At 42.8% G+C, this 21800-nt stretch overlaps 1 protein-coding gene across 1 annotated transcript in view; it reads right to left on the reverse strand.

Moving 5' to 3' along the window:
- Nucleotides 1-21800, reverse strand: part of LOC124722046 (Hermansky-Pudlak syndrome 3 protein) — a 166455-nt gene that overhangs the window by 21914 nt on the left and 122741 nt on the right. Inside the window, exons 12-14 of the mRNA XM_047247236.1 lie at nt 19117-19314; nt 18772-18904; nt 8688-9140 (exon numbers count right to left, since the gene is read on the reverse strand). Coding sequence (XP_047103192.1) covers nt 8688-9140; nt 18772-18904; nt 19117-19314 — 784 coding nt within the window. The remainder of the gene's footprint in view (nt 1-8687; nt 9141-18771; nt 18905-19116; nt 19315-21800) is intronic.

Genomic DNA, 21800 nt, shown 5'->3' on the forward strand with positions numbered 1-21800 from the left:
CTTGCCTTTGTTTATGGGTTACACATTTGTACCAGGAGCAGACATAGAAGCGGTGACAAGTTCTTACCATACCATGCTTATGGTGACACATTCATACCCAGTGCATCAAGTCCCTGGAAGTTTGGCAACAACAGCTCCAATTACAATGGCTCCGACTACAACAGCAACAGTTTGAAGTTCAAGAGCATGCTGTTCTCCTGCAGCTCTTGTCTCAGCAGCAACAACCACATTAGTGGGTGGCTGTGGCTATGCCCTCAATCACTGTTCATTGCCTTCAATGAGTCTTCATATGGCAAGGAAGTCTATCTCTACCATTCTGAACTGTACTGTTTTGCTTATGGCATTTCTGGTGAGCAGCAAAGTGCATTACTCTTGTCTTGTAGTAGTTGTTTATACTAAGTGGTACAGAAATTGCAACCACTTTCGGATCCAAATGAATTACCCACAATACGGATACAGCTTGGGCTGGCAACATGCAGGCTCTTTTGCTCACAAGTCCAATTTTACATGCCAGAGCTGTGCAGATTTGTATGCAGAATCATTGACTAAGGGTGTGATTTTGCACCTTGCCCCTGACACTGAGGTCACATCTAAATCTTTGGCCAAGTCCAATTCTAGTCTTTGTGAAGCACTTAAATCCACTAAATCTTTAAAGATTGCTTCAGCAGCAGACCATACCTTTATGGATGAAATTCGAATTCCCCAAGTTGTTAGTCACCATTACATGCAGCAGTCAATTGGTGATTCTAACTCATCATCTAAAATTATGGTTCTAAGTCTTGCCCAAGTCCACAGGTGTCCAGATCACCACCATCTCATAAGATATTATTCTGCTGTCCACTCAGCATCAAGTGATCTTTTTTGTAATGTTAATTGGGCAGGTTAGAAATGCCCTTGCACCTTGGCATTGCAATCTACTTCACATATGTCAAAGAAACTTCTGTCCTATGCACATGCCTGCACTGTGCAGCAGATCGCTAGGCCTACAGAAGGTGTGGTCACCTTGTAGAAGTTCATCAACAAGCGACCCACCGGCCGTGCCCTCAGCTGCAGCATGAGGACAACACTGCGGTCCACACCATCATTGCTACGGAGAATGCAGCTGCCCTGCTAACAAGTGTGAAGTGAAGTCACGTAAGAGGTATGCACCCATTTTTATGTAATTTGAAGGTTGTATCAGTGCTATAGTGGTTGCTATAAAAGTTCATAGAAGTCACAGGTTGTGTGGTGACTACTTTCTTTTCAGTACACATTTGAATTTATACGTCATTATCAGATTAATCAGGCTTTAGGTAAACACATCACACATATGTATGGAGTTATTTATTTTATCCGTAAAACAATGTGAGTTTCATACTGATTTATGGATAAGATAGATGCCTCCATACATATGTATGACTTGTTCACCCAAACCCTGAGTTAACAAGATGGAAGAAAATAGCTCATTACCAGCCAAGTTCTTTATCGACCATACAATTAAGGATAAGGCAATCCAGCTATAGGTGGACACTGGTGCTATGGTCAGTTTGATCAATTGTCCAACATATGTCACTGAAGTTGAACCCTATATGGTGGTAAATTGCCAGCTATAACAAACAGCGAATACTGTTAAAAGGCCAAACAACTATATCAGCTTCGTACAGAAAATAGCCCAACAAATAACAGTTTTTGTATCAAATAGTAACATCACAGAAAATGTATTTGGCATGCATGCCTTCTAAAGTTTTGGCTTCTCAATCCAATATTCTGTAAACCTGGTGTCAGATGATAGCCACATAAAGAAATATACACATTATGCAAGGCCTAACATCAAGTTTTTGTTCCCAGATTGGGGAAAGCCAAATCATTCGAAGGTCATATAATGCTCATGCATATGGTGGAGCCGCATTTTTTAGGGCTTGCCAGGTGCCAAAGTCCCTTTGAATCTAGGTCAAGGAGGAAATAGACTGGTTAGCCCAGTTGGATGTTATTGAACCAGTCACATCCAGCGAGTGGGTCATGTTGCTGGTTGTAGCCAAAAAACCATCCGGAAAGTTGTGGCACTGTAGAGACTTCAAAGTGACTGTCAACTTTCAAACAGATCACGTATCTCATTCCTTGGCTGGAGGACCTCGTCACAAAATTGAGTGGGGGCAGGTACTTCTTCAAAATCGACTTGGCTGAGGTGTATCTACAGCTTCCTACAGACCACACTTCTCAAAAAAGTCTAGTGGTAAATACCCCCCCACAGCCTCTTTAAATTAAAAAGAGTGGTCTTCAGCATCGCCAGCGCACTGGCAATCTTCCAACATTTTTTGGAGCAGCTGTTCCAGAATGTGTCATCGTGCATAACTACTTGGATGACATCTTCATGAGTGGATCCATGCCAGAAGAACATTTAACAAACCTTGAAACTTTGTTCCAAGTCTTGCAGGAAGTTGAGTTAAAGTGCAGCTTAGAGAAGTGCAGTTTTTTCGAACTATAAATTGAAATCTTGGGCCACATTTTCTCTGCTACAGGGATTCAACCAACCAACAAACAAGTAGAAGCTATAGCCATGCTCCCCAGGCCAACAAACATGAAGCAGTTGCAATCCTTCTTAGGGAAAATATCATACTACCAAAAGTTCCTGCAACCTGTGGCAGACACAATATGACGCTGTATCAGCTGTGTAAAACAGGCACTCTGTTCTCTGGACTGATAAATGGTTGGCCGAAGTGGCCGTGCAGTTAAAGGCGCTGCAGTCTGGAACTGCAAGACCGCTACGGTCGCAGGTTCGAATCCTGCCTCGGGCATGGATGTTTGTGATGTCCTTAGGTTAGTTAGGTTTAACTAGTTCTAAGTTCTAGGGGACTAATGACCTCAGCAGTTGAGTCCCATAGTGCTCAGAGCCATTTGAACCATTTGACTGATAAATGTGAACACGCATTCCAAATCATGAAACTACAATTACAGTCTGCACTGCGTATGGCCCATTATTAGTGAGGGAAACCACTCATTGGAGCTGTCAGTCCCTCAGATCACAGCGTGGGGGCAGTACTTGCTCAAAAAATGCTGACATGTCAGAACAGCCCATCGCTTTTACATCCAAGTCATTAAATGCCACACAGCAGACAGCAGAGATATTCACAAATAGAGAAAGAAGTATTAGCAATCATGTTTGCACTAAAACAAATCATTTTTATCTCTATGGAAATACCTTCCAGTTCATCACTGACTGCTAGCCACTGATCGCACTGTTCAATGTGGCCTTCAAGATTCCAGACAAAACTGCAAACTGCCTCCAGAGATGGGCATTATTCTTATCCTTATAACAGTATGCCATACAATTTAGGAATAGCTCTGCCCCCACCAATGCTGATGCTTTATCAAGACTGCCCATGGGTCTTGATCATGAGTTTGATCAGGATGAGCTCGTGGTTTTTCAACTATACGACAACTTGTGGATAACCTCAGACAATTTTCCATTCACCAGTGAACTAATTGCCAAGGAAACTAAAGCAAATCCCATACTTCACGTAGTACAAAAGGACATCTTACAGGGCTGGCTGGAGTCAATACTGCAAAGAGGAAATAAACAACTGCATCATTATTTCTCGTTAAGACACCAACTGTTGATAGTGAATACAATATTACTCTTGGATACTGAGTGATGTCAACCACAAGTCATACTCCCATCAACACTTCGCCACAGCATGCTGCAATTGCTCCATCAAGGACACTGGAGAATTGCAACAACGAAAGCCTTAGCCCACTGTTTTGCCAACTGGCCAGGGATTAGCTGGTCCATTGAGAGTATAATACAAATACACCATCACTGTGCAGCACAACAAGTGGCTCCATGCCAGATGTCTGCCCCACACCTGGCAGCCACGACACTGTGGGATCGAGACTGCATAGATCTAGCATGGGCGTTTTTCAACACAATGCGTCTCAACATCACTGACGCTTATTATCACTTCACTTACACTGTCAACTGTCAGTATATCACCTCAGAACAAATGATCGCTGCCCTTTCCAAAGTTTTTTCGAATGAGGGCCTCCCTCACACTCTAGTTTCTGGCAATGGGCCCCAGTTCCAGAGCCAAGCTTTCGAAGATTTCTGTACTCATAATGGTATCCAACACATTTGGGGTGTCCCCCCCCCCCCCCCCCCCCCGCACTTCCACCCCCAAATGTGGAGGCAGTGGACTGGTAGGCACTTTTAAAACCCAAATGAAAAAATATGTGGAAGAACAGTCAACCAAAGATGTGCTACTTCCGTTCTTGCATTCATACAGGTCCACACCGATGGGTGAGAAAAGTCCAGCAGAACTCCTTTGCTGGACACTTCTGCATCTGGTGGTGCCATGGCCCAACCACTCACCAGCAATGCCATTCAACAGGTATCGGCCAGGCAGACCAGTGAGGGCATGGGGGTTTGGATGGCAGGTACCCTGGTCCCTGGCCACCATTGTTCATCAGCAAGACCAGAAGGTCTTCACCGTCTGGGTGGAAGACCGGGAGGTCTTCTGGGATCCCATAAACCCGGACAACATCATGTCTCCTCCAGACACACAGTGCTCTTTGTGTTCAGCAGGCAATACCCATCTCTATCTGGAACCCCTGCAGAACCTTCCATCACCATTCACTGACTCCCAGCAGCTGTCTCCTGTCAGCCAGCCCACTCCCAAGCAGCCTCAGGAATCACCCTCACTGGAGATTCTGGAGACAGAGATGGCTCTGCCATAAATAAAATTAAAATAAATAACCATTTGGTGACCCTGCCCTTGCACCTAGAGTTGTGCCTCTTAGGAGCTGTTGGCAGTTCTGCCCAGGACACTTCCAGTGCTGCACTCCTACCCCAGCCAGCCAGCAGCTCTTGCAGGTCATTAATGACCCAGCACAGAGGGATGACCCAGCACCATACGAGACAAGCCCAGGTAGCCAGAGCAAATGGACATCGCCCACATCCTGATCTCACATCACTTTGATTGTCAACAGGGTCTGAGCAGTGACAGCACCACGTCCGGCTATGGCTATCTCAATCGATCTGTCAAAGAGATTAACAACAACAACAACAACAACAGCCACGGTATGCTGGGAAGACTTGCCAGCTGGCCAGACAGGTCGACTTCGATATGGGCTGTAGAGCAAGAACCATCGCGACGTTTGGCCACCACCACATTTGTGCAGGAACAAATACAATGAGTGGCCTTATTTAAATGAGCAGGCAAGCCACTACAGCTAGTTCATCTCAGTTTGCTGTGCTATGACATATCCTATCATTCACTGTCTACGCTTGGCCAGACTACCTGGACACATAAGAACAGATTTTGGGTTGTGAAATGGACTTTTATTTTAATGGTGCGAGTAATAAAAATGTGTCAGTAATTGAGTTTGTGTTCTGTCAATCATAACAATAATAATTAAAAAACCAAATGGGTCATTACATGTTTGACATGATTTAAATTCACAGCCCACCATTCATTTCTATGCCCTGTCCCACACAGAGGAGTTCTTGACTTAAGTGCCTGGAGCCAGAATTATTTGGAGATAGATTTAAAGGATGCGTATCACCGACTGCTGCTTGCTGATGCTTCATGTCAGGCGCTGATCACTTTATAAAGATATAACTGCATACCGTTTGGGATTGTGCGTGCACATGCCATTTTCAAAAAGTATTTCAAACAATTTCTTCCAAGGTATTCTGCACTTTGTTCATTATTTGGATGCTGTGAGGGGCGTTCAATAAGTAATGCAAAACTTTTTTTTTCTCAACCAATTTTGGTTGAAAAAATGTGGACTTTTTTGTGGGACATCATGGAATATTCCCCCTTCAGCTACTGTACCTGTAGCTTCAGGAAGTTCTGATTGGTGGTAACGCTGTACACAGCTTTCAAAATGGTGTCTGCAACAGTGGTACATTCCAAGCACGGAGGTGTCATTGAGTTTTTTTGGCAGAAAACCAGTGCACTGCAGATATTCGTAGGTGCTTGCACAATATCTACGGAGACCTTTCGCCACAAAGATGCAAATGAACTTCGCCTTCTCAATGACAATGCAAGGCCCCACGGAAGTCTGCACACCTGAGATGAGCTCACAAAACTTCTGTGAACTGTTCTTCCTCATCAACTCTACAACACAGATCTCATACCTTCTGACTTCCATCTGTTTGGCCCAATGAAGAATGCACTCCATGGGAAGCAGTACACGGATGATGGGGAGGTTACTGATGCAGCTAGACGTTGGCTCTGACGTCAACCAGTAGAGCGGTACTATGTGGGCATACAGGGCCTCACCATAAGGTGGCATAAGGCCATTATGTTGAATGGAGATTATGTTGAGAAATAGGGATTTGTAGCCAAAATAATGGGTAATAATATGGTGCATAGACACCATGAATAAAACCAACCAGCTTTCAGAAAAAGATGTTGTATTACTTATGGAACACCTCTCATATTATTGTTACGGGGTTGATGCACGTGGAACATCACAAGATTCTTGAACCCCTTTGAAACGGCTCCAGGGAAATGGGTTATACTTCAGTTGGAAATGTGCAGTTTCTTTGCCCCAAGCATCAAATACCTGGATCACATTCTTAGTCACAAATGCAGCCCCCAATGCAGACTATTAATGAAGGTCGGAGCACATGAATTAGGTTCCCAGATATGTGAGTGGCTTGAAGACCTTTCAAGTAAAAGAACCCAGCATGTTCTTCTCAATGGTGAGTGTTCATCAGAGACAATGGTATCATCAGGAGTGCATTAGGGAAGTGTGATAGGAGTGCCCTTATACTCTATATGCATAAATAATGTGATGAACAAGGTGAGCAGCAATTAATAGCTGTTTTCTGATGGTGCTATGGTGTATGGGACAGTGTAACTATTGAGTGACTGTATGAAGGTACAAGATGGCTTAGAAATTATTTCTAATTGGTGTGACGAATGGCAACTTGCTCCAAGTGTAGAAAAATGTAAGCTAATGTGGATGAGTATGAAAAACAATCCAGTAACATTCAAATACAACATTAGCAGGATGCTGCTTAACACAGTTACACTGATTAAATATCAAGGCATAACGTTGCAGAGCGATATGAAATGGAATGAGCATGTCACTTTGAGAGTAGGGAAGGCAAACTCTCAACTTTGTTTTATTGGGAGAATTTTTGGAAAGTGTAGCTTATCCATAAAGAAAACAGCCTACAGAATGCTAGGGCAACCCATTCATGAGTACTGTTCCCATGTTTGGAGTCCCACCAGATTGGATTAAAGGAAGACATCAAAGCAATTCAGAGGTGTGATGCAAGATTTAATATCAGTAAGTTTGATCAGCATGCAAGTATTACAGAGATGCTTCATGAACTCGAACAGGAATCCCTGGAAGGAAGACAATAGCCTTTTTGTGAGGCACTACTGTGGAAATCTAGAGAACACGCATTTTGACACCAATTGTAGAATGATTCTACTGCTGCAAACATACATTTTGTGTAAGAACCACAAAGATAAGATGTGAAAAACTAGGGCTTGTACAGAGGCTTTTAGAGAGTTGTTTTTCCCTCTCTCCATTTTTGAATGGAACAGAAAAGAAAGTGACTAGTAGTGGTATGTGGTACCCTCTGCATGCACCATATGGTGGCTTGTGGAGTACATAGGTAGACATAGGGGTAGATCATGCTCATGTGATACCATGACAAAAAGATTATAAAAATGCCAACACCTATTTCACTTTTAAATTAATAATAAACACTTTACCTACTTTTTCCCATCTGCCTCATTTTCATTTGATTGCCCTTTATAGATAACACAGAAACAAAACTATAATGTATTTAGTTGCAAGTGGAAACACTTTCCCCCCATTTGTAACACACACAGTTCTGAAATGCTCAAAGCTTTTAATCAAAACAGCAAACTTACCCTGAAACATGCTAAAATAAGTTTCTATCTGCCAGTTTTACCCACCAAGGAGAAGAAATCATGACCAACAAAGTTGTATAGAGTGTGTGTTCAACAAAACAGCTCTCATGAATCATGCTATGAATGTCCAATTTGTCATGGACAGTTGGCTTCTTGAGTAGAAGAATGCTTAAAGATCGTTCACAAATAAAAAAAACTAGTTTAATTACCATTTGGGACAAAATGTAAAGATTTTACATGTAAAACTTTATTATTTGTATGAGCTTTTGTATTCACATTTAAATTACTTTATTCCCAGTATGAAAAGAAACAAAATTTTCTATCATGCCCATACAAATTACTATACATGTCTCTGATGCCCACAACCAGTAAATCACACATATCTGCTAGGAAAATTGTAGAAACTCATTTCATATAAGTTAACTTGTAGTTGTTGCCGACAGTCAGATTGTCAACTGCAAAATAAGTCGTAGGTGACAGTCTATGACGCAAATGCACAAAAAGTCATGTCATTGATACCATTTGAAGCACCTAAAACCTCTGGAACAAGTACACACATTAAAACAATCAAAAATATTTACTTCTATAAATAAGTTCTACATCTTAAATGAATAAATCAATGGATGAAAAAACTGGAAAATTTCACAATTTTGTAGTCTTCCAATTATATTGCAAGTTCCTCTGCATATTTCGATCTTGCTGTTCAACAGTATACACCTTTAGAGCACATTACTAAACACAAAATCGTGTACGAGTGTAAACATCCAAATCTATGACAATATACGAGTATATACACATAAACATAAATGTTACCTGAAGTTTAACAAGACTTTCATTTTTGTGGCCTTTATCTTCATCTGATGGTTGAATTTTTGGATCCGTGTTTTCACCTCTCTGATGTGCTAGAAGCTTTTCAGACAAATTAGGAGCAAATGGAGGCATTTTTTGAAGGAACACAAAGCGACAACTTTCAAAGAGAACTGGTGATTTATCTGCACTCTCTTTAACTTCTGGAGTTTCAGGTGTGCAACTTTTGTCACTGGTATTCTTTTTACTAGCAAGATTATAGCACTGGAGGTCACTCAGGTAAGACCTCACCAGTATTTTCAGTGCTTCAATAACAGGAAGGTCATACACAGATTTGAAGTCACAATCTGGATACAATTCAAAATAATGCCCAAAGTAGTTTTCCAGGAAAACTTGTAAAACAAGACTTGCTGATGATCCAGAAATACCAATTCTAGATGGGAGATACTCCAAAAAAACCTGTAAGGAAAGAAGATAGAGAAAAACAAATTACTATATAGCTAATAACTGGGCATCTAAAAAATATGTAATACAAAGGAACGCTGGACTGTAACTGTAGTAATGTAGCAACACTCAGAACAATGTAAAGAGATGCAGTATGAATTTCTTTACATCAACAGCTGACAAACACATAAACAAGAGGTTCAAGTGTACTTCAGTACTGTATAATACTATGAAGGAGAGTAGAAAACCTTTTAATATGAATGGGGTTCACTGAGATGTATACAGTCTGTGGGGTGAGTGTGAAAGGAGAAGGAGGGGGGTGGGGGCAGGCAATGGTACAGCATGATAGGATAGTGTACCAAGGCTGGATGAGGAGCAGTTGATAAGTAAATAGTCTCTTCCCTTTCAAACACAAATTTATTAAATTACAGGGCTACACGAAGCAATTGCCAAAACCAGTAGGCAGGAGGTAGTCTTTTGATGGTCTTGGCAAAAGAGTGGATGCTAGGTTGAGTCTATGAGGTGTGAGAGTATTATCAGAGAACATGACAGCACACACAGCTTATGGGACTCCAAAAAAGAAAACCCCAAAATCAAAAACCTTACATGTCTCATTCCAAGATGCATTCTGTATCAAAATTATCCAAGTAGTTACAGGGTCTCAGCTGGTCTATGAAATCATAGTCACAGCAAACAATAAATAATGTGCCCCATTGGTTTTGTTTGCAGACAATACATTTATGTTAGGCAAATATCAGGATGTAGAAGGAATTCCCTGTCAGTATTCCCACCAGGTTTCACACTTTGTTTCAGCTAAATGAGTTGAACCTGAACATATCTAAAACTCATATGATGCAGTTCAGAACCCAGTCAAAATGTGAACAGATTAATGTTATTCACAACAATGACAACATACAAAAAAATAACTCCTTCAAAAGCTTAGTCTTGAATTTCAACAAAACTTTGAGTTGGCACGTGTGTGTGTGTGTGTGTGTGTGTGTGCGTGTGCACGTGCGCGCATACATACTCGTTACTCTGACTCTATTATCAGGTATGGTATTGTCTTTTACTAACACAACTGTTCTCATGTATTTGTGAAATTATTATCTTTTTGAAGACCAGACAGGAATTATACGAGGAAAATCATTTTATTCATACAAAGAACACAACTTTATGCTTCCCACCCACCAACTGAAACTGTACATGCTGGCTCTTCTGTATGTATGGAAATCAAAATTTATAACAGTTTAAAAGTGAACAAGTTAATGCATATGAAGTTAGGTCCACTGAAAAAGCAATATGGAACACTAATGCATTAATGCTATTACTCAGACGATGAATTCATGCAGGACAAACTGGTAATTTGAGGTGGGTACAGCTTATTACTTCTCCCAGTAAGTACATATTTCTGTTCACAGAAATATCATTTGACCGTTATACCATTTTTTGTTACTGTGAAAATTATTGTATCTGTATGTCAATTTCTGACATGTCAAATATACACAAACCAATTCTTTTGCAAATGTATACTACGAGGTGAACACAATTTACTTATTACAGAACAAACATGACAAAATATTCTGATCAGCTGCTTTGCACTGTGAGTAGTTGCTATACATGAAATAACTTGGTACTGCCTGTCACGTTGATAAAATTTTGGAATGAAATACTAAAAGAATGGCAACCTTGCTTTGTATAACAAGTAATAAAGGATTTCCAATTGAAGAGTTTTCCTCCCTTTAAATTTTACAGCATTTAGTCTACATTCATAGTCTCATTGCATTTTATTCCATGATTATGGTCTGCTTTACTGTCAGACTGATGCAGTAAATTGTCACTGAGTTGGCTCATATATAAGAGCATGGGACACTGTGTGTGTGTGTGTGTGTGTGTTTTTATCACACTGAAATGAAGGCTCATGCAAAGGTGTCTCAACACAATGTCACACAATTTATACTACACTCAATTTCATTTAAACAATCTGCATCTGCAGTCACCAATTCCTCTGAATTGGCCACTGTCATCTTACTAATGCAATCTTACACAGATTCTTATTACAACACTAACTTCTCTTGATTAATCATTTTGAATTTTACTTACTATTAAAAACCCCATTCACATAATGTTTTGTCCGCACTGACCTAACTTTAAGACTTAGTGTACACATGTTACACATTCTAGTACTTGTACAAGTGTGTCAACCCAGGTGCTATCTTGTAACCAGCAGTCCTGATTTTGTCTGCTCTGCTGTTTGTAGCCACCAGCTCTATTATCACTGCCACTTACACTGCTGTATCAGTTTCACATACTACAACTATGCCAGTGACATGCACATTGCAGGAAGGATACTGATCATACTGTAAAGCTACGTTGTACCTTCGATTGTTGTGAGAAGTATAGAGGTTGAAATTAGTGTAATTATCCTTAGTTTTAAGGCCCTGTTGTAACTGTCAATTCACCTACTGAGAACCATAGAGGGGAGAGGTGTTCAACCCGAGACACCAGTCTTTTAGAATTTAATTGCTTTACTCAACATTTGTCTTAATTGATAGACAACCTGAGTTCTGTTTGTGTATAGTAGATGCTTGCTCTGTAAAGTGACTTACTAGATAGTATTCTGGAATAAAACAGTACTTACTGTTTGCTATGGCCACAGCTTCATGGACCACATGCCCCCACAACTTGTCAAGTGATATTGGTACAGGGTGCATATCATAATGAGGTGCATGAAGTTTATGGTTTTACAGTCTTCTCTTTCCGGACATTGACACTGACAGCCACATCAAGCATTTCTAGAGCCCTGTGCGTTGCCATGTTCCCACATAACAGTTCCTACAGGTGCAAACTGGGGAAGCAGCATATGGACATTGGATGACAGCCCTCCTCTCTTTCCCTCTCTTCTGCATGAATCAACTCTACCCAATTTGAGATGACAACTTCAATCCAGCTGCAGCATGTGTGCATCCTATTTGTGTGCTCTGAATAAAACTGCAAGTTTGAAAGCTAAGACAAAGTTTTCAAAACTTTTTTTACTTGCAAATCTATTGATCAGCATTTCTACTATATAGTGGTTGGTTGGTTGGTTTAAAAGGGGGGAAAGGGACCAAACTGCTTGGTCATCGGTTCCTTGTTCCTGCTGTAACAATTCCACAAGGGAAAGAATAAAAGAAACTAGACATACAGCACAATACTGAGAGGAAGGAAAAACCACAAGAACGACAGAAGAGCAACTAACACTACAAGGAACAAAACAGGACAAGAAAAACACAGAGGTGCAAAATACCAGTAGAAGAGGGTAAAAGAGGAGATCAGATTACCGTGGCTGGCTGACCACGAAAATAAAAGGATAAGCCAGCCACTCTGCAACACATTAAAACCTCCACCCTAAAAGCACTAGGGTGGAGGACACAGAGGGACAAAGGACATGTGCTAAAATTTAGATCAAAGGATAAAACCCACCCTCACATATAAAATGTAAAAACAAATAAGCCGATGAGGTGTTGCCTGCTAAAATTAATGATAATGAGTCAGGTAACTGAAGATGATGTCTCAGGGCAGCCAAACTAGGACAGTGCTAAAGAATATGGGTCTCCACGGTGCGGGAGGTAGCCATGGGTCACCCAAGGATGGCCAATGGAGAGCCGGCAGAGAACCACAGAGTCCCTGTGGGAGGCCCGCATTGTGGAGAACTTCCACACATTCATAGTCTCCTTAATGGCATGCAGTTTGTTGAGCATACTGAGACTATCCCATTCCGTCTCCCAAAGACAAAAAACCTTGAGACGTAATAATGAACGCAGGTCAGTTATCAGAATGCCGAACAACATTAGCGGTTCCCGTGTAGCCTGTTGGAAAGTTTGTTGCCTGTGATTCTGACATGACCTGGGATCCAGACAAACACCACTGAATGACTGGACCGTTCCAGGGCATAGATGGACTCCTGGATGGTCGCTACCAAAGGATGATGAGGGTAGCTGTGCTTGATAGCTTGTAGGCTGCTCAAGGAGTCAGTACACAGAAGAAACGAATCACCAGGGCATGAAGGGACGTGCGCAAGAGCATGAGATATAGCCACCAGCTCTGCAGTGAAAACACTGCTGCCATCAGGCAACGAATGCTGTTCAGTAGGGCCTCTGTGAACGGGGGTGAAGCCCACATGACCATCAGCCATTGAGCCATCAGTGTAAACCACTTCAGAGCCCCGGAACACGTCAAGAAAAGAGAAGAAGTGGAAGCGGAGAGCCGCAGGAGTAACTGAGTCCTTAGGGCGATATGAAAGTTCCAGGCGAAGTTTCAGCCTAGGTATCCACCATGGAGGTGTACGTGAATGGATCTCAAGTAGAGATGGTAAAGGGAAGGACTCCAGTTCAGACAGAAGCAACTGGACGCAAACCACAATCATGAGCCCTGACCTGGGCTGCCAATGCCGGAGATGAACCACAGTGGTTGGGAAAACGAGATGGTAATTCCAATGTGCAGGGCAACTACGAATGTGTGCAACGTAACTGATGAGCAGTTGTGCACGCCTAACCTTCAGTGGAGGGACTCTGGACTCCACCATGATGCTGGTCACCGGACTCGTTCTAAAAGCTCCCATCACTAGTTGAATGCAACAGTGGTGCACTGGGTCAAGTAAACACAATTCTGAGGATGCCACCGAACTATAAACCAGACTCCCATAGTCAAGGCGGGATTGAACAAGGGCTCTGTGGAGCTGCAGCAGCATAGAGTGATCTGGACCCCAGTTGGTGTTGCTCAGGCAGCGGAGAGCATTGAGGTGCTGCCAACACTTCTGCTTAAGCTGACAAAGGTGAGGGAGCCAAGTCAATTGGGTGTCAAAAACCACTTCTGAGAGTCAATGTCTCTACTACAGTGAGTGGATCGTCATTAAGGTAAAGGTCTGGTTCCCGATCAAGGATAGCTCCCTGTAGGTGCCACTCAGCAACATCAGTACTTGAGCAGCAGTACAAAATGCAGAAGTCATCTGCATACAGAGAAGGTGAGACGGACGGCCCTACAGCTGTTGCTAGGCTGTTAATGACCACTAAAAAGAGAGATACATTCAATAAAGAGCCCTGCAGGACCCCATTCTCCTGGATATGGGATGAACTATGGGAGGCACCAACCTGGACACAGGAAGTATGGAGTGACACGAAATTTTGGATAAAAATCGGGAGCTGGTCCTGGAGACCTCACTCATACAATGTGGCAAGGATATGATGTTGCCAGGCCGTGCCGTAAGCTTTTTGTAAATCAAAAAAGATGGCAACAAGGTTTGGCATCTGGAAAAGGCTGTTCGGATGGCAGACTCGAGGGACACAAGATTATCAGTGGTAGAGTGACCCTGGCAGAAACTGCCCTGGCATGGAGCCAGTAGGCCAGGTGACTCAGGGACCCAACCCAACCGCCGACATACCATAGGTTATACCAGCTTACAAAGAACGTTTGTGAGGCTGATGGGCAGATAGCTATCCACATCAAGCGGGTTTTTACCAAGTTTGAGCACTGGAATGATTGTGCTCTCCCACCATTGCAATGGAAAGACACCACGCACCAGATCCAGTTGAAGATGACAAGATGTCACTTGTAGTCAGATGAGAGATGTTTAATCATCTGACTGTGGATCTGATCCAGCCCAGGAGCTGTGTCGGGGCAATGTGCATGGGCACTGAGGGGCTCCCACTCTGTAAATGGGGCGTTATAGGGTTCACTGTGGTGTCTAGTGAATGAGAGGACTTTTCCTTCCGCCTGCCGTTTGAGAGTGCAAAAGGCTGGGGGGTAATTTTCTGATGCAGAGGCTTGAGCTTAGTGCTCAACAAAGTGCTTAGCAATCATGTTTGCTTCGGTAGATAACACGTCATCGATCGTAATGCCAGGGACACCTGTTGGGGATTGATATCCCAAAAATATGTCTGCTCTTTGTCCAGATTTGGGAAGGAGATGTACAGCACCTGATGGTTGAGACGCACCTCTCTCAACACTCCTGTTTCCTTCTTTTTATGAGCTGGTGAACGTGGACACAGAGCCATTTGAAAGCTATTAGGTGCTTCAGAGATGGGTGCTGCTTTGCCGCCGTAGAGCCTGCCTACACTCTTTAATGGACTCAGCAATTTCCAGCGACTACCAAGGTACTGTCTTTCACCAGGGGCATCCTAAGGAACAAGGGATTGCATTTTCCACTGCAGATGTGATCATTCCAGTGACCCACTCAATCACATCGATGGTACCATGTGGGGGACATTTAGCAGAGGTGAAAGCTTCCCAGTCTGCCTTGTTTAGAGCCCATCTGGATAGGAGTCCGTGGGCATAATGCCGAAGGAGTGACAGGAAGATGGGGAAGTGGTCACTACCACACAAGTCATCATGGACTCTCCAGTGGACAGAAAGGAGAAGTCCTGGGCTGCAAAGAGATAAATCAATGGCCAAATAAGTGCCATGAGCCACACTGAAATGTGTGGGAGCCCCAGTATTTAGGAGGCAGAGGTCGAGCTGAGACAGTAAATTTTTGGCCTCTCTACCTCGGCCAGTGAGCACGGTTTCATTCCACAAGAGGTTATGGGCATTAAAATCTCCCAAAAGTAGGAAAGGTTTAGGGAGTTGATGAATCAGTTCAGCCCAGACGTTCAGGGGTGCCACACCACCTGGAGGAAGATGTACATTGCAGGCAGTTATTTCCTGTGTTGTCCTTATCCTGACAGCAACAGCTTCAAGAGGAGTGTGAAGGGACACAGGTTCACTACATACCAAGTTCAGGACACAGACGCAAACTCCACCTGACACATTATTATATTCGCTACGATTTGTGTAATATCCCCTATAGCCGCTGAGGGTAGGGGTCAGCAGTGCTGGGAACCAGGTTTCCTGGAGAGCAATGCAGAAAGCAGGTGTAAAGCTTAACAGTTGCCGTAGCTCAGCCAGGTGGTGGAGAAAACTGCAGCAATTCCACTGGAGGATGACATTATTGTGAGGCAGGGAAGGCATGAAACACTCAATGAGACAGTTTACGCCTCAGGATCCCCTGCTGCCACTGACTTAGTTTTCGAGCAGTCTATATCCATTGTGTCTGAGGGTCCGGCGAGATCTAGGTCCTAAGCAGATGCCGGAATCTCCACCTCATTCTCAGATGCAGAGCTTGTAGGTAGCAGTGGTGTGGGTGCCACCACAATTTCCTTGTTCTTGGGGGTCTTCTTTTTAGATTTCTCTCGCTACTCCTTGGGTTTCTTTGGTTGGGAGGGCTTCTTTGATTCAGTCTCCAGGACTGAGGAGGATTGTGAAGCCCTACAACCAGCTGCTTTTGGGCACTTCAGCCACTGGTGGGTGTCATCTTTCCCACTAGTCGAAACCTGGGAAGTGAGGGACCCAAGGACCCCTTCCTAACAAGAGGAGCCAAAGACAACTTACGCTTCTCTGCCTGAGAAGTGGAGACTGATGTCCCTGATGGCTGGAGGGGGGGAGTGCTCCCAAGGCAGGTAATGGGCTAGAACTGTTCTCGCAGTGGCAACATAAGATGCTGTCAAAAGTGCAGGTTGTAGGTGGTCAAATTTCCTCCTCACCTCAGTATAGATAAGTCAGTCCAGTGTCTTGTATTCCATGATTTTCCATTTCTTCTGGAGAATCCTGCAGTCTGGTGAGCAAGGGAAATGGTGCTCTCTGCAGCTGACACAGATGGGAGCTGGGGCACATGAAGTATTGAGGTGTGATGGACACCCACAGTCATGACATATGACGCTGGAAGTACAGCGAGAAGACATATGTCTGAACTTCCAGCACTTAAAGCACCGCATCGGGGGAGGGATATATGGTTTGACATCACACTGGTATACCATTACCTCGACCTTCTCGGGTAATGTGTCACCCTCAAAGGCAAAGATGTAGGCATACCGGATTATCCTTTGGACCCCTATGTACATGCCGGACAAAATGAACTCCTCGTCACTCTAAGTTGGTGCGCAACTCATCATCAGACTGCAAAAGAAGTCCCTGTGAAATACAATACCCTGGACCATATGGTCACAAGCGAGTAGTGCCCATGATTGGGCAGAGGATGCTGTTTTTATCAAGACTGACCCCGATTGCATTTTGGACAATTCCTCCACCTCCCCAAACTGTCCTCTAAATGCTCCACAAAAAACTGAGGCTTCATTGACATGAAGGATGCCCCATTAGCTCTCGTACATATGAGATACCAGGAGGAGTAAGATTCACTGCCATCCTTAGCCTGGCATTCCTCCCATGGTGTGGTCAGGGAAGGGAACGATTTGGGGTCATACTTCTTTGCATTGTAGTTAGATCACGACTGCTTAGAGACTGCTGGTGTTAGGCCACCAGGAAGAGATGATGTAGTACACTTCACTGCGTATCATCCGCCCTGATGCCAATCACTCCAACCAGGCGGTCTCCCCACGGGCACAACCCAACCACAGCAAAGGCCACCTGGCAGGATGACCATTGCCGGGAGTCCCAATGCCCCAGGGTGAAGGGCATCTACTCCTTGGCATATGTGGCAATTTAATGGCACAGGCATCGGCAGAGCGATCCCTGTATAGTCAGGGGGCTACAACCAACAGAGTACATGGCGGCCCCACCACAACAGACTGGCTACCATGCTGGACATCAGGTGCAAACAAGTCCATTATCATCATCAGTGCAGAAAACGATACTGCACAGTGGATGGATGAAAACACACTCAGGAGGGTGACCTCGCCCAACAGCTGGAGAATGAGCGGAAGTGCAGATCCACGTTGACAAATGATGTGAGAGATCTCAGCGCATAATGGACACGATGCACCATGTAAGGCACCCTTCACCAGTTGGTTTGCTCTTCAGGAAAATTTAGAATAATGGAGGTCAAACCCGACAGGGAACCATCACATAAAGGTCAAAATGTGTGAAACTCCTTTCAATCACCTCTTACAACAGCAGGAATACCTCAGGCCTATTCTAACCCCTGGACCCACATGGGCGGGGGGGGGGGGGGGGGGGGTACTATAAATTGAGAAGTGGTCATTTCTCATGCCATTGTTTCAGTGTTCCACTGTCTCAGCTTAAGAAACAAATTCTAAATTCTAAAACAATATTTACAACAACAATATACAATGTTACATTTTTAGTAATACACAAATAAATAGAAAAGTAGGCATCAATATTTGTCTACTTACTAGACATTGGAACAGGAACAACTGGAGCAAGTTTAAGGGAAACACAAATTAAAAACATGGATGAAATATTAACTTTCGGAATTTTTCAAAAATTCTTTATCAGGAAAAATGGAAAATGAAAGAAATATTAAAAATAAATCTGGAGAAACAAGATTCTGTAGAGAATTTTAAAGTAATAATTTCTATTTCTTATCATTTCGTTTGTTCTGATGATTCACCACCATTACCGGCATCATCATCATATTATACAGACTGAACCTTGTTACTGTAACCAGTTTCAAAAATGTGAAATGCTATAGACTGAGTAGTGCGTGCATGCACACGCGTGGCGAGCACACTTCTTCCTATTGCAAGTGGTCACACTTCTTCTGTGCCAAAGAAAGTTAGTATCAGATGCAACTCATTTCACACACCAAAGGTACAGATATCATGCTTTTACAACACTGTCACATTATATAACGTATATTGTCATGTGAGCACATACATACTTGCAAAACCTCCTGCAGCGACATTTTCTGTGATGCAACCAACTCTGATAACACTCCTGCAAGTACTCTAGGTTTTGAATCCATCAGAACAACAGACAACTCTGAAAATGTTGTTAACTGGTCATTCCTTCTGCTGTAGAAATAAAAATATATACATTAAGAAAAATAAGTTCATAGGTGAATTTCTTTGACTTCAAAAAGTACAGACACAGTACAACCCCATTAATGAACTAGGTATATAAATAAGTTTTGACATTATTTTTTTCCTCTAAAAAAATGGGAAAAAGACTCCAAGGACCGGTCAAGAAAATAGAATTTTATAGGTATTTCATTTAAATTTCATACCTACTGTACACAGAATCGTGCTTGCTCGTAGACTTCACTGGTGTAGTTGTCTCAAACAGAAGCACACTATTTTCAAAAAGTATAGCTGAAAGTTGGTTTGGTTCAAAAGAGCTTAAGACAGCATTTGCTTGTTCTGGTGATCCCTTCTGGATGCATAACAAAACTAATGCTAATGCGTCACTTGACTTGGGCACTGGTCTGAAAACAGAAGCAAAGTCTCTATATAAGTAAGGCTTTAGTGACTTCTAAAGAAAACAAAACTTTTAATACTTATTATAGATGTTATAGATAGTAACTCAAAAGCATGGCGAAAGAGAAATAATTCTCAATTTTTTAAGAGAATAAACATAAAGTGAAACAAGCCTCACAAAAAGTTCTTTCATTCATAAAAAGTATATATAATGCATTTTTCACCTTAAAGTCAAACGATATCACAATGCAAATGATAATCATTATTGATTTTTCCCAGTCCCACATTTCTTTGTGTAGTGAAATTGGATGACCCATCTGGTCACATAGGCAATAGCCTTGCTGCAGTGGATATACTGGTTCCTGTGAGGTCACCGAAGTTAAGTGCTGTCGGGCATGGTCGGCACTTGGATGGGTGACCATCCAGGCCGCCATGCACTGTTGCCATTTTTCGGGGTGCACTCAGCCTCGCGATGCCAATTGAGGAGCTACTCGACCGAATAGTAGTGGCTTTGGTCAAGAATACCATCATAACGACCGGGAGAGCGGTGTGATGACTCCACGCCCCTCCTATCCGCATCCTTCACTGAGGATGACACAGCAGTCGGATGGCCCCAGTAGGCCACTCATGGCCTGAAGACAGAGTGCTTTTTATCTGGTCACATAATGTGTAACCATGGTAGTAGTTTCTCTGTGAATACCAATAAGTTAACCTTCATGCATGTCATCCTGGGACTGCTGAATGTAAAAATAAAAGACAAGACAATGTCACACCTGCACCAATGCTTACCTGAGAATCCATGCACAGCTTTTGTGAATGATTTCATAGTTTGTCAGCAATGGGTACCATTTAAATAATGTTATCTTTAAAAGTGATTACAGATGTGTCATATCAATTTTTATTTTAAACGATATTTTTGATTATAATTGCAGGATAGAATATAATATGATGTATATGAGAATATAATATGATGTCTATGAGGAGAACCCACTACTAACAAAACAGAGAAGACAATGAGCAGGACAGAGGTATGTAGTAAAGATGGGAACTTGTTTAGCTTTTGGACAATACTGGCCGTCAGTCAGCAGTAGCAGCAGGTGTGTGTTTGTGTGTGTGTGAGAGAGAGAGAGAGAGAGAGAGAGAGAGAGAGAGAGAGACTTGTATGAGTGAAAGAGAGACTTGTACCATGGATATGTTAAAATCTGGAATTACACACTGATACGCTAAAACATTATGACCACTGCCCTCCATTGTATGCCCCTTGGTGGCTTTGCAGGCACGGATGAGAGATCACCCTAGCAAAGATGTGTGCTGCAAATGGGGAAATCCATTGAGATGACAAAGGGCAGATTATTATTACACGGATTCTGTGAATGAGTATCTCAAAAATGACAAAGCTGGTTGGATATTCACATGCTACTGTTGTGAGCATCTACGGAAAGAGGCAGAAGGACAGTGAAGCTACCATTAGGCGCTAAATGGTTGGATGCCCACAAATCTTCACAGAATGTGGGGTTCGGTGGCTTGTCTGCTTTGTAAAGTAGGATAGATTGTACTCTGTGGCATCTCTGCCAAAAAAGCACAATGCTGGTGCATGCAGAAGTGTTTCGGAGCACACTGTTCATCGTACATTGTTGAGCATGAAGCTCTGCAGCAGACCATCCCTACATATTCACATGTTGACCAAACAACACAGCCAATTATCTGATATTGCAGTGGGCATAGGACCATCGGGATTTGACTGTCGATCAATGGAAATGTGTCGGCTCTTTGGCTGAATCAAATTTTTGCTACATGAAGTCAATGGTTGTCTCCACAGACACTGTCATCGAGGTGAACAGTGGGTCGAAATGTGCAGCGCGCCACGGATGCAGACTGGTGAAAGCAGTGTTATGCTATGGGAGACATTCTCCTGCACTTGCATGGGACCTTGGTAGTAATCAATGACACACTGACAGCTGCGAACTACATGCATCCCTTCATGCTTGATGTCTTCCCCAACAGCAATGTCATCTTTTAGCACTATAATTGTCTGTGTCTCAGGGCCATAACTGTGCTACAGATGTACTTGCTGCTGGCCACATTGACTGCTGTGCCACTATTGGTAATCTGGCTACCTACTCACTACGTGGTTGCAGTTGGGCTAATACGTTTAGCCAAGTTAGCTGCATGGCCTGCTTTGCCCTTTGCTGAATATTATCGGGAGTGCATAGTGGTGATTCTGTCTGCCATTTAGTATCTGGGCAATGCTGATACAACATAAATACTGTGAGTGCCTAAGTTATTTTGACACTGAAAATTTCTGATTCTGAGCTACTACTGATAAATTACAGTACAAACTCACGGAGTCAGTACAGCTGTTTTGCCCAAGAATTATATTTTTCCAGTAGTTTTCAACACAATTTTAGTAGCCTATGAGGAAAATGATAAGTATCTTTAGATTCACCTGAATAGTTTCCTAAGCTACTTTTTCTTAATGCCTGCACTTCTCCAT

The sequence above is a fragment of the Schistocerca piceifrons genome, chromosome X (genome assembly GCF_021461385.2).
Source record: "Schistocerca piceifrons isolate TAMUIC-IGC-003096 chromosome X, iqSchPice1.1, whole genome shotgun sequence".
NCBI lineage: Eukaryota > Metazoa > Arthropoda > Insecta > Orthoptera > Acrididae > Schistocerca > Schistocerca piceifrons.